Source organism: Acartia tonsa, chromosome 6 (assembly GCF_053477335.1).
Source record: "Acartia tonsa isolate MP-2025a chromosome 6, ASM5347733v1, whole genome shotgun sequence".
NCBI lineage: Eukaryota > Metazoa > Arthropoda > Copepoda > Calanoida > Acartiidae > Acartia > Acartia tonsa.
Window position 1 is genome coordinate 35,580,877 of NC_137265.1, and position 13,199 is coordinate 35,594,075.

General features: G+C 32.4%; 1 protein-coding gene across 1 annotated transcript; it reads left to right on the forward strand.

The window, feature by feature from the left end:
- The first annotated feature begins 3,237 nt into the window (after positions 1 to 3,237).
- Positions 3,238 to 8,201, forward strand: LOC145323353 (uncharacterized). Its single transcript, XM_080165781.1, has 6 exons — positions 3,238 to 3,257; positions 3,994 to 4,056; positions 4,830 to 4,892; positions 5,578 to 5,684; positions 6,660 to 6,728; positions 7,438 to 8,201. Exons 1-6 carry the CDS (start codon positions 3,242 to 3,244, stop codon positions 7,477 to 7,479), a joined length of 360 nt encoding a protein of 119 aa, XP_080021907.1. The 5' UTR covers positions 3,238 to 3,241; the 3' UTR covers positions 7,480 to 8,201.
- Positions 8,202 to 13,199: the final 4,998 nt, after the last annotated feature.

Below are 13,199 nucleotides of genomic sequence, written 5' to 3' on the forward strand. Positions count from 1 at the left end.
AACGGCTACGCCCCTAGAGGCCTTTAGTGGCACTTTATATTTATTCATATTTCAAATATGTCTATGTTGCGTTAAACTCTCTTTCTAATATCGAGAAATTTAGATTTTTTGTTTTTCTCTTGGGAGGGTGGTGGTACCCTCTCCCAAAATAGTTATAAACTTTCCCAGGACATCAGGACCTATGAGAAGCTACCCTGTTAAGGGTAACCCGATCTGTTCAGCGGTTAGCGAGATGCTTCGATACAAACAAGCAGACAAACCAGTGGCGTGCGAAGCACTTTGTCTAGGGGATGGCATTTTGAAGATTTTGCAAAATTTTTGCATTTTGATTATATATACTAATTTTAAATAAGGGCGTTTTAAGTGGTAGGAATATTTGATTATGGGCCATCTAGTCCTTATATCTTCTTCCCCATCCTTATTTCCCATTTCTATCCCCCATCTATCCCCCCCCCCCATCTCTTCTCCCCTATCCCTTCTCCCCACCCTGCAATGACTGAAGGGATGGGAGCTAGAAAGCATCTACGAAAAAAAGTACAGAACATAATTTTATAATAATCTATCTTTAATTGCTGTTGAGAAAATCACATTTCCCCTTAGCATTATGGACTGACAGCCATAGTAAATTATAGAGTAACATAAAAGTCATATTAAAATATCCTACCCTTCTTCAAATGGCACTTTAAAAAAAGTGGTGTTTTCAATTATTTATTAGGGAGTTGCGCAAAGCTCACCTTAAAATATTTACTCCTTCTTTGAACTAAAATCAATTAAAGACAACAAGAGTAAGGGTATGTACACAAAAAAATGATAAACTAGTTATCCTGAACATCATATGACATCATATATGTTTTTTTTTTATAGAAATAACAACAAAATATACCATGAGATAAAAAGCAGAAACTATTTGGAAGGGCGCGAAGCGCAAATTTTTTTCTTCAAATATGCAAACATTTTCTTATTCATTTGCTCAACAACTTTGGGGAGTTTAATGGAATTTTGATTAGTTGGTTAATTTAGTTGAGTTTTAATATGTTTCATCCACCAATTGTAATCTATATAAGGGGTATTTTGTGTATCATCATTGGGGATGTACAAAATTTCTTTGGTAAAAAGTTTATATTATACAAAATAAAATACTTCTTATTACCTGGTTTGTTATGTTCAGCGAAAAGAGATTATAACCTAATTTCTATGCTAGTTAAAAAATTTGGTAAGGTCAAATGAATAGTAACTGTCTGTTTTGCGCGAAGCGCCAAAAAATTTTTTTGAAGTATTTCTTGATCTTTTGGAATCTGGGATAGTTTTGCTTTTTTACAGGGTAGGGGGCAAAAAGGGGCATTTTTGTTTACCAGGGGGGGAGGGCAAAACGGGGCATTTTTCAACATTTAGGGGGGGGGGCAGGGGGGGGGGCGGTGGCTAGGGGGGGCAGGGAGGCGTTTTGGTCGCTAGGGGGGGGGGCGATTGCCCCAAATGCCCCCTTCGGTTCGCACGCCACTGAGACAAACACACATTTTGTTACTTTATTTTTAGGAATATAAAAATCATAATAATAGGATAATTCAATTATTTATATCCACATTTAGGTTTAAGCAAAGTAATAAAATTAACATGATTAAAAATAAAAGATATACCATAAGGTATTAAAGCCTGATCCTAACAAACTATAAATAGAAGTATAGAAATATGTTATTTGTGTTAAAAACGTAGTACTAAAGTGTAGACATTTACATAACATAATAACAGTAGCTACGCCCCTAGAGGCAACTAAAGGCCCTGGAGGAAGGGGGTGAAGGGAAGTTGACCCTCAACCTTACAATTTTAGTTTTTAAAAAGGAAAAAGAAAAATCTTAGAGGAATTATTTCCCCCCCTCTGAGCAGGGTTAATTCTTCCTCGTAATAGTTATAAAACTTCCATGGACCTAAAAGAAGCTTTGCTGTAAAGGAGAACTATATCGCTCCAGCTGTTAGCGACATCCTTTGATAAACACAGACTGGATTTTACCCGAATTGTTAATCCCTCTATGTAAGATTGTGTAACTAGCACCCCCCCCCCGGGCCCCGGTCCCCCCTCATCAAAAAAGCGTTGTCCGCCCCTTGAAATAAATAATCTCTTCATAACTATTAAAGAATTTTAAAGATTGAACACCCTCTCCCTTCATTGACATTTTACCCTAAAGCTAAAAGCGCAGCCACAATGAATTTCAAAGAGCCAAATTATTTTTATAAGAAAAGATAATCACGAATATTGAATCTTTTTAATTTGTTTGATTAAATTCTTTAAAAATATGCTGAATAAAGAAAAAAACTTATAATGATTTTTTCCCTCTCTCTTAAACTAAATATAAATAAAACAAGGATGACAAAAACTATCAGTAGCGAAGCCCAAAAAAAAAAAGATAGATGAACATTGAACAAACAGACAAAGTGAGTTAAGATATTTAATTATCGTAAATAATAATAAATATATATAATTTGTTTTTTGTAGCATGACCGACAGACTAACGAACAAAGTAAATTATAGACCTAAAGTTCATTGTTATCAGGAACCTTCACCAAAGATTTCAGCCATTTATATTGAAAACCAGCCCAGAAATTGGCGTTTTACACAGCTCTGACCACTTTTATTTCTTGCATAGTGAAAAAAATGATGTTGTTTGAAAAATGGCATTTTACTACAATACATTAAAGTTGAGTTCCCCGTAGGGGTTAGGCAACTTTTAAGCTAGTTTTAAATAGGTTAAGTTAGGTTTGTCCGACGTTTGTCCACTATGACGTTTGTCATTACTGTTTTTGTCCTGGGAACAAAAAAAAACAATTTTGACAACGCATATGTTTATTGTATGACCTTTATCTATAAGATCTAACTATACCTGAGATTTGTCATCCTTGTTGGTTGAATCTACTTGAAGTAAATAAACGTCTATTACATATCTAGTTCATCAATGGTTAACTAGGGAACAAAATAAATTTTATTGTACAAAAGAATAATTTAGGAATCGAGAGTAGTATATGTAAAATTCCAAGGATCTAAAGGGATAATGGCCGATAAATTGAAGTTGAGATAAAAAGAGTTTGGGGACTAAAGTAATTAACAGCCCAATGTTTTATCCCTCCCTAAAAAATTCACTATATCAATCACCCCCTGAAAAAAATGTCCTAGATCAATCCATTGTGAAATTATTGTTAATTGATTGAAGTATAAAAACTAGATGTAAAGGAAATTCCAGTAAAGTTATTCATGGACTGGAGAACAGGTAACAGCCAGGGATCTAAAGGGATAAGACAATGGCGGATAAATTGATGTACATCCCCAATTACGATACACAGAATTACCCCTTTTGTAGTTTATAATTTGTGTTTGAAACGTTTGGACACCCAACTTAATTGAACAACTATTCAAAATTTAATAACAGTCTCCAAAGTTTAAGACTATAAATTTGAAAATGTTATTTGAAAAGGGACTTTTATAATAATCAGCCCAATGTCACCCCCCCCCCCCCCCCCCTGGATAACTGCTAATGATTGAATCTATTTAAGCTCAAACTGTGTCATAACCAATAATGTTTAAAAAGTGTACTTTCTGTTGTATTCCCCGTTCTTCAGTTAAACAAAATTAGCATTTATTTTTTAGTTCTATCTATTAAACAACAAAAGTATCAAAAAGATATTAAGAAATTAGCTGGTGACTTACTAAAAATGAAAGAAATATAAAACAGGGACACACTAACCTTTTTAGTTGTAGCTTTGCAAAAAAGCAATGTAAAAAAGGTTAAAAATCGATTAGACAATTCTATCATGACAATTTTTTTATCAATGATATCCGACATGGGACGTGTAGGATTCTTCCCAAAAAGCAAAAAAGCTACGTTTTTAAATATAATGAAATTATGTAGGAGCCCTGGATTCTACAATTCTATAGGGGCCCTGTTAAGTGTTAAGTACAATTTTAGTCGTTTAGGGGCCCTGGTATGTACAATTTCATTTATTTAGGGGCCCTGGTATGTACAATATTGATGATGTTGAATAATGTTAATTGTGATTACTTGCCATCAGGTAAAATACAGGGTTCTAAAGGGATTAGCCAATGGCCGATATATTAATGTACACAAAATTACGCATTCTGTAGATTTCATTAAGTGGTTAAAACATTTGGACACTCAACTTAATAAACCAACCAATCAAAATTCAATAAAAGTCTCCAAATTTGCTAAGTCAACGAACAAGAAAAAGTTATTATAAAACATTTGGGACTAGTGTAATAAACAGCTTAACGTTCCCTCCCTCCCTCCTTGTGCACAAAAAATTGTTTCGACGTAACCTTAACTGACCTATAATTAAATACTTGAATGAAAAAAGTTTCTTTTGTATCGTCAGAACTTTAATATAAATATTTGTAGCATTCGAAACATTTTTTATAAATTTTTCTAAGATCATAATAAACGTTTTTTTGGTGATTAATTATAAAACAAACAAGTAATATCTCTCGGCTGCAGCAATCCTTATAAACCGAAAATCTCGCCAGACGCTGGACTGATATGGTTCTTCTCATAGGCCCCGAGAAGGTTCAAAACTGGTTTTTTTTGGGAGGGTTCCACCAATCCTCAAAGAGAAATTGCTACTCCCTCCAGCCTCCTTAGTATTTTTTTTTATACTTAATGACAATAAAATTTATCTAAGGAAAGATTAATTCTTATCTTCAACTGACATACTACATGGAGGAAGAAAATTGCCCATTTAAATAGCAAATGTGTGTACTTATCAACTTATAATTGTGTCGGATTGTTCCATCTAAGCTTTACTATTAATCCAATAATGTGATTCTATAGGTGAAACATACTATGGTACTTTTGATTCAACGGGAAATACTTTTAGGCTTTCTAACATCGATGGTAAGAGTTTTTAAAGCAAAGCTTTTCTTTATTTATGATGCGTTTCTACATACACAAAGCTACGGATAGCTAGTGTGTCTTAAATTTAGTCATATTATCAGAGATGGAGGGGGACAATTGACTGTAATTCATGCTAACCAACAATGTCATTTGAAAAATATTGTGTATCTACAATATTCAAAGATTACTCCTTTTTTGTGTCGCATAGTTGTTTATCTTCGCTTTTGTGGATATTGTTATACTTGAATTTATTAATTTTATTTGTTTAAATTGGATGGCACTACTTTGAATTTCCAAATAGCCGATAATTAGCCGCTAAAATGTAACAATCAGTGTCTTCAATCAAAACAGTCTTGTAGGAAAAAGGAGAATAATGATTGGTTCATTCAGCAGCAAATTGAGAAATTAGAAATTCTAAGTTGGTGATCACAATAGATATTCATTGCATCGTATTTTATACAGCTTTCCGCGGATATTAAAATAAAAAAATTTAAGATTAAAATAAGCCCAGTCCTTTGATCCCTTGGGGCTACAAAACTGACATAAATCTTATGATTTTTTTTTTAATATTGTGGAAAATTGTCTTTCATACGATGCTATACATGATTTTTTTTGTATGGCTGAGAACCGGTTCTAATCCAGTGGATATTAATAAGATTTGAATCCATACTTGAAAAATAATTAGGAACAAGAAAGGAGGAATCCATAGAAGGAGAGCAGCTAAACCCAGGAATTCAGGCAGAACAGGATGACATTAGAAAATATAGAAATCCTTCACAGCAAACTTATGCAAGGAAATAAAAGGATTACAAAATCTAGAAGACAAAAACATCATAAATGCCTTGTTTCTAAATCATGTTGAAAAAAACTCTTATAGTGCCTATAAGAAATTATGTCATACAATAAAATGACCAATGATAGGTCAATACACAGACTAGAGTACCAATGGCAGGCCAGTATAAGTTTTAATTGACCAATGGTAGGCCAGTATGACGTCATTTTTTATAAGCCTATAAAAAGTTTCAAGTTGAAGAAAGATTTAAATATTAGATATTATCTAATGGTTTTAAAAGCAACTATTGCAATGCGATGAGTTCGAATCTCGGCCCAACATCGTGTCATAGCTAAGGATTTTTGTAAAGGTTTACTGCTGCCATGTAAAATGCGTGACATTATTTGGAACAGATTGATAGGGAAGGTTGGGAGGTGCCTTAGCACAAAACAGGCGCAACTCATTATCATACACATTTAGAACCTTTAGACAAAGGTTGTGCAAACAAATTGGTTGGTTGTTTATAGGACGTTTATCCTTGTAATCATGTATTTCATGAGCAAGTGATTCACAAAAATAAGACCTGGAAAGTAATTGGTAATGGATTAAAGTTAACGCGTCATTAGCTATCCTTAATCCAAAACAGTTAAGCACCAAGCCAGGGGAAGGGACATTGGGCTGTTATTACATTAGTCCCCAAAGTCTTATGATAACTTTTTCTTAATTAGTTGTCTTTATAACTTTGGGGACTTTCATTGAATTTTGATTGATTGGTTAATCAGGTTGAGTGTCATAAGTTTCAAAATTCAACAATTAATTTTTTAATCTACAGATGGGGTAATTTTGTGTATCATCATTGAGGATGTACATTGTACTTTAATTTATCAGCTATTGTCTTATTTCTTAAGATCCCTGCATATTAGTACCTACAAAGACGTGTGACTCGTACAGTTAAGTAATAATTTTGATTATTTCTTAATCCTTTACTTTTAAGCAGATTACGAAAAACTCGTAGGATTGTCCGACGTAAGAGAAATCCTTACTGCATAAGATCATGTCTAAAGGTAACCTTTTAAGTAGCGTAGCTACAGCTACATTATAAATTTAGTATGTTAATGTTCGTCTGTCTGTCTGATTTAAATAACTGTTAGTTGGTCTCCAAAGCTAATTTTTCTCTGGTTTAGTACAAAGAAAGGGTTAGAAAAAAAGTGCTTTTATTTATACATTACCAAAACCAGCCCATCATGTTAAAAGGTCTTGCAGCGGGCACTAACCCTGTGTGGGTTCTCTCCACAAAAATCACTTTCCCTACTGGATGGGCTCTTCTAACCAAACCTAAGCAAAAAAGCATTAAGTTATGTATATTATAAAAGTTTCTTTGTGGTCCATATGCAATATTAGGGAAACTACCCACAAAACTGCAACCACTGGACCTATAGAACAGTTGACGTCGGCATATCTTATGTGATATGGTCTAGAATTTTTTTCTCGTATTCATTCGAATCCGGTGGATAGGAACCGGTTCTCATCCATACGAAAAAAAACTATGTCTAGCATCGTATTATATCCAGCTTTCTACGAATATAAAAATGTACAATCATAATATTAAAACCAGTTTTTTAGCCGGTGCCTACGGCACCTCGGGGCTAAAAAAACTGGTTTTAATCTTATAATTGTACATTCTATATCCGCGGAAAGCCGTTTATAATACGATGCGAGAAATAACTATTAAATACCTACTGTTAGATTTATACGTCTATATCATATTTTTAGTTTGGAAATCTGCACCCAGCACAGTGCCATTCTATTTGTTAGAGAAAAGTCATCAAAAATATTAAATATGTAGATTTTATATTTATTTTAAGCAGCTTATGGTGCCTAGTAAAAAAATAACGTCAATACAAAAGACTACTGGCCTATCATTTGGTAATTTTTTATGGCATTGTATGCCTTCATTTTTTATTAGGCACTATAAGCTGCTTCTATTTATTTTCAAAGAGGCTGTGTTTTGTTTTAAGAGGTTTTATATAAATGTTAATTAAAAAATAAAAAATTGTAACCTTAAATAATTTCAGGTATATGTAATATTGAGGCTGGTTCATAGTTATTTATCGCAACGTATTATAGACAGCTTTCCGTGGATATCAACATGAAAATCTATAAGATTCAAACCAGTTTTGTTAGCTCCGTGGTGCCAAAGGACAGCGCTAACAAAACTTGCTTTAATATCATGATTTTTATTTTAATATTCGTGTAAAATTGTCTGTAATACGATGTTATACAAGTAGAAAGATGTATAATAGTCCTTCCGTGTTTTTGCCAGACCGTTTATATGAATGAAGACCAAATCATTGGACCGATTGTGCTCTAATTTTGAAGGGAATGATACCATGATTTATTGTGGGAGGGGGAAGGGATGGAACACTAAACACCCCCCAACACTCTTTATATATAGCAGCTAAACCAATGTAAATGAATACTGTTATTTATTGTATGTAAATACTAAATATGTACTATAAATAAAAAATGAAATAAAATTTACATTCATTTTTGATTAAATATATGTTCTACAGTAATAGGATGTGTGTCTATCTGTAGGTGTATTACTTATCAGGGAGGGAGCGGACATTAGGCATTATAATAATATTTTCTTATGCGTTGGCTCAACAACTTTGAGGATTTTAGTGAATTTTGATTGTTTGATTGAATAAGTTTAGTGTTCAAACGTTTCAACCCCTAATTGTAATCTATAGAAGAAATTATTTTTTTTGTGTTATCATTGAGGATGTACATAAATTTCTCGGCCATTGTCTTATCCCTTTACATTTCTGATTACTTAACTTCATAAAAATAGCTGAACTAATTTTGACTATACCCTGTAATATTTTGTCGATGAGCAGTTTCAATGTTTTATGTCGACAATATGCAATTAGATAAAGGTTTCCATGGCTGACATAGTATATCATCATATTATTATCAAAACACAATATTAGCAATGAATCATATACCAGATTACCATGTATTCTAATAAAGTGAAACTTGTAGCTGTCTAAAAAACGATACCTTAGTTCATCCCATCCCCTCCTATATTCATTAGCTCTAACTCATGTCGACTATCTGGTACTAATAAAAAAAAGGTTATCGCTGACTAATTACAGTGATCGACACAATAATAGTATAATGGCATTTTTAACATTAAATGAAGATATAGCTGGTTAAGCCTTTTGGTCACTACTTACTAAACAATTAACTCCATGCTTCGCTTTTATGAAGGTTTTCATTCTTGTGCGTATTTTCTATTTATTCTAATTTAAGTAAAGTAGAAATTCATGTTTTATACAAGGGGTGAAAGAATATATTTTCTCGTATTTATTCGAATCCGGTGGATAGGAACCGGTTCTCATTAATACGAAAAAACTATGTCTAGCATCGTATTATATCCAGCTTTCTACGAATATAAAAATGTACAATCATAAGATTAAAACCAGCTTTTTTTAGCCCGTGCCTACGGCACCTAGGGGCTAAAAAACTGGTTTTAATCTTATAATTGTACATTCTATATCCGCGGAAAGCCGTTTATAATACGATGCGAGAAATAACTAATACACACCTACACATTTATATCAGGGATGTCAGGGATAAGTAAATATTATTTATATACAGGGATGAAAGAATATATTATACACACCTACACATTTATATCAGGGATGTCAGGAATAAGTCAATATTATTTATATACAGGGATGAAAGAATATATTATACACACCTACACATTTATATCAGGGATGTCAGGAATAAGTCAATATTATTTATACAGAGATAAAAGAATATATTATACACACCTACACATTTATATCAATAAATATTATTTATATACAGGGATAAAAGAATATATTATACACACCTACACATTTATATCAGGGATGTCAGGAATAAGTAAATATTATTTATATACAGGGATGAAAGAATATATTATACACACCTACACATTTATATCAGGGATGTAGGGGATAAGTAATTATTATTTATGTACAGGGATGAAAGAATATATTATACACACCTACACATTTATATGCAGGGATGTCAGGGATAAATAAATATTATTTATATACAGGGATGAAAGAATATATTATACACACCTACACATTTATATCAGGGATGTCAGGGATAAGTAAATAATAATTATATACAGGGATAAAAGAATATATTATTCACACACACACATTTATATCAGGGATGTCAGGGATAAGTAAATATTATTTATATACAGGGATGAAAGAATATATTATACACACACACACACACATTTATATCAGGGATGTCAGGGATAAGTAAATATTATTTATATACAGGGACGAAAGAATATATTATACACACCCACACATTTATATCAGGGATGTCAGGGATAGATAAATAATATTCATAGATTTCCTTTCAAGAGATTCTTCGCTTAAGATATTGTACCTAAGAATCATTTTAAAAATCAGATAAACAGGATAATTATATCATACAATTATTGTTATAAAAGCTTTGAATCAACTTGTTTTTAATAGACTTTCTGGTGAAACAATTTCAGAATTGATACACTATCTACATTGTACCTAACTGTTACAGGAATCATTATCCAAAATATAAAATTGAAAGGACAATTCTAACACACCCAAATTACCAATAAGGGCTATCCGTTACGGACGGACGGATAATATATTAATATAATTTCCATTCCCTTTGATCCTGAGTTTTATAGAACATTTCAGCTAACAGATAATTAAATTTATGATACTATTATATATTATATATATAGATACTATATATACAATTTACATACTAGTATAAAGACATACAGATAAAGAATTAAACATTTTCTTTAATAAATTCTAGCGGCCTCGCCTCTAGCCTCTAGGGGCTTTGCCCCAAGAGGTTTGATCAAACCAATTTTTCGTATTTTAGATTTAAAAGAAAAATTATAAAAATAAATTTTTTTTTTTTTTTTGAGGGGGGGTGTATTTTTCATTTTTTTGGTGGTTGGGGGTGTCCCACCCCCCAAGAAAATAGTTATAAACCTTCCCGGGACTTATGAGAAGCTATTCTGTAAAGGAGAACCAGATCGGTTCAGCAGTTAGCGAGATCCTTCGCTACAAACAAACAGACAAACAAACAAACATACAAACAGACAGACAGACATCGTTCTACTTTGTATTATAGATAATAGCCCTGAGTTTTATTTACGCACATGAGACCGTCTATTCGAAGGTTAATTTACTAAAAGTATGGGGAGTAATTTGAAAAGAAAAATCTTAAAATATATACAAAACAAGGATGACAACATCTACAAGTAGCGAAGCACAAAAAAATCATGGAAGTTAATATGGACAAAGTAGTTTAAGGAGAATATGTTATTGTTTATGAAATAACAAGAAATTTATCGGAAAATTCACAAATGTGTTTATTTTTTGTGACATTACTGACAAACTGGCGGTTCAAGTAAATCATGCTTGTTGGTATATGCTATCTGTACAAGAAATATCAGCCTTATTAATTTCATCTTGAATAGGAGCCAAGAAAATCATATTTCCCTCATAGCGTCACGAAATGACGAAATAGACAATTTGAATTATAAAGTAGCTTCGCTACTAATAGTTAATAGATTATTCATGTCAGCTTACGGAGATTTTACCAAGCATGGTAAGTGCATTATACGGCTCACAAAGTATTATGACAATTAAGTCCGTAAGAAGTGCAGCAATAGCAATCTAACATCATTTTCAAAAAAAGAAGCTTTTCTATAATTAGGTTCGGTACATAGGTCCAAACTTTCGTCCGTATGAAACGGATGTTATAAATGTCCTACTTTTTCAAATCTTACATGATGTGATAACTCCTGTAAAAGTTAGTTACACTTAGAAAGCGTAGCAACTCTATTGTCATTACAAGAAAGTCCAAGCTTCAAATTAAAGCAAAGTATCTCTACAATAAAATTCTAAATATAAGTTTGCAAAATTCTGTATTTACGCAATTTTCAACAAATTTAATTTTTTTAAGACTTCATATTTTCCTTCGGACACTCTAAAAGTGTTCAATTTATTTGAACTACGGCATGATTTTAAGGCTTTGCTTTCATGGATGTTGTCATCCTTGTTTTTCAATAATTAAATAATCATAATTGTATTTTGTAATAGCAATTTGGGAAGGATTAATTACCCAAGAAGGGAGTCAGGGGACATTGGGATGTTGTTTACACTACTCCCAAAAGTTTGTAATAATGTTTTCTTATTCGTTGACTTAACAACTTTGGGGACTTTTATTGAATCTTGATTGGCTGATTTATTAAGTTGAGTTTCCAAACAATTCAACCACTAATTGTAATCTACAGAAGGAGTAATTTTGTTTATCATTATTGGGGGTTTAAATTAATTTACAGGCCATTGTCTTATCCCTCTAGATCCCTGATTGCAATAACTATTTTGGGGGGAATTAATAACTCCTTCGACTGCCACGCCTTTTTACGCTGCATGTGCATTTTAATAAATCTTTCTTTTTATAGATGTTGGTCTATTTTAGAACCTTGATTCAATAAGCTTATATAGAATGCTAAAAATAAACATATTTTTACATAGATACGAAGAATCTTTCCAAGTTCATTGCATTGTGTTTATATACAGGGTTGAAAGAATATATTATACACACCTACACATTTATATCAGGGATGTCAGGGATAAGTAAATATTATTTATATACAGGGATAATTATTGTTATAAAAGCTATGAATCACCTTGTTTTTAATAGACTTTCTGGTGAAACAATTTCAGAATTGATACGCTTTCACATCGTACCTAACTATTACAGGAATCATTATCCAAAATATAAAATTGAAAGGACAATTCTAACACACCCAAATTACCAAAAAGGGCTATCCGTTACGGACGGATAGATAATATATTAATATAATTTCCATTCCCTTTGATCCTGAGTTTTATAGAACATTTCAGCTAACATATAATTAAATTTATGTCCTATGTGTCCTATAATATACAATTTACATACTAGTATAAAGACATACAGATAAAGAATTAAAATTTTTTTTTAATAAATACTAGCGGCTTCGCCCCTAGACTCTAGGGGCTTTGCCCCAAGGGGTTTGATCAAACAAATTTTTCATTTTTTTTTTTTTTTTTTTTTTTTTAGGGGGGGGGGGGTATTTTTCATTTTTTGGAGGGGGTTGGGGGTGTCCCAGCCCCCAAGAAAATAGTTATAAACCTTCCCGGGACTTATGAGAAGCTACCCTGTAAAGGTGAACCCGATCGGCTCAGCGGTTAGCGAGATCCTTCGCTACAAACAAACAGACAAACAAACAAACATACAAACAGACAGACAGACATCGTTCTACTTTGTATTATAGATAATAGCCCTGAGTTTTATTTACGCACATTAGACCGTCTACTCGAAGGTTAATTTACTAAAAGTATGGGGAGTAATTTGAAAAGAAAAGTCTAAAAATATATACAAAACAAGGATGACAACATCTATAAGTAGCG

Bases quoted from the DNA above. Each gene is read 5' to 3' on its own strand.
- LOC145323353 (XM_080165781.1), top strand. The intron at 5,685-6,659 runs AGGAAATAAAAG...TTACTTTTAAGC, and splicing joins CTTCACAGCAAACTTATGCA to AGATTACGAAAAACTCGTAG. The intron at 6,729-7,437 runs GTAACCTTTTAA...TCATATTTTTAG, and splicing joins GCATAAGATCATGTCTAAAG to TTTGGAAATCTGCACCCAGC.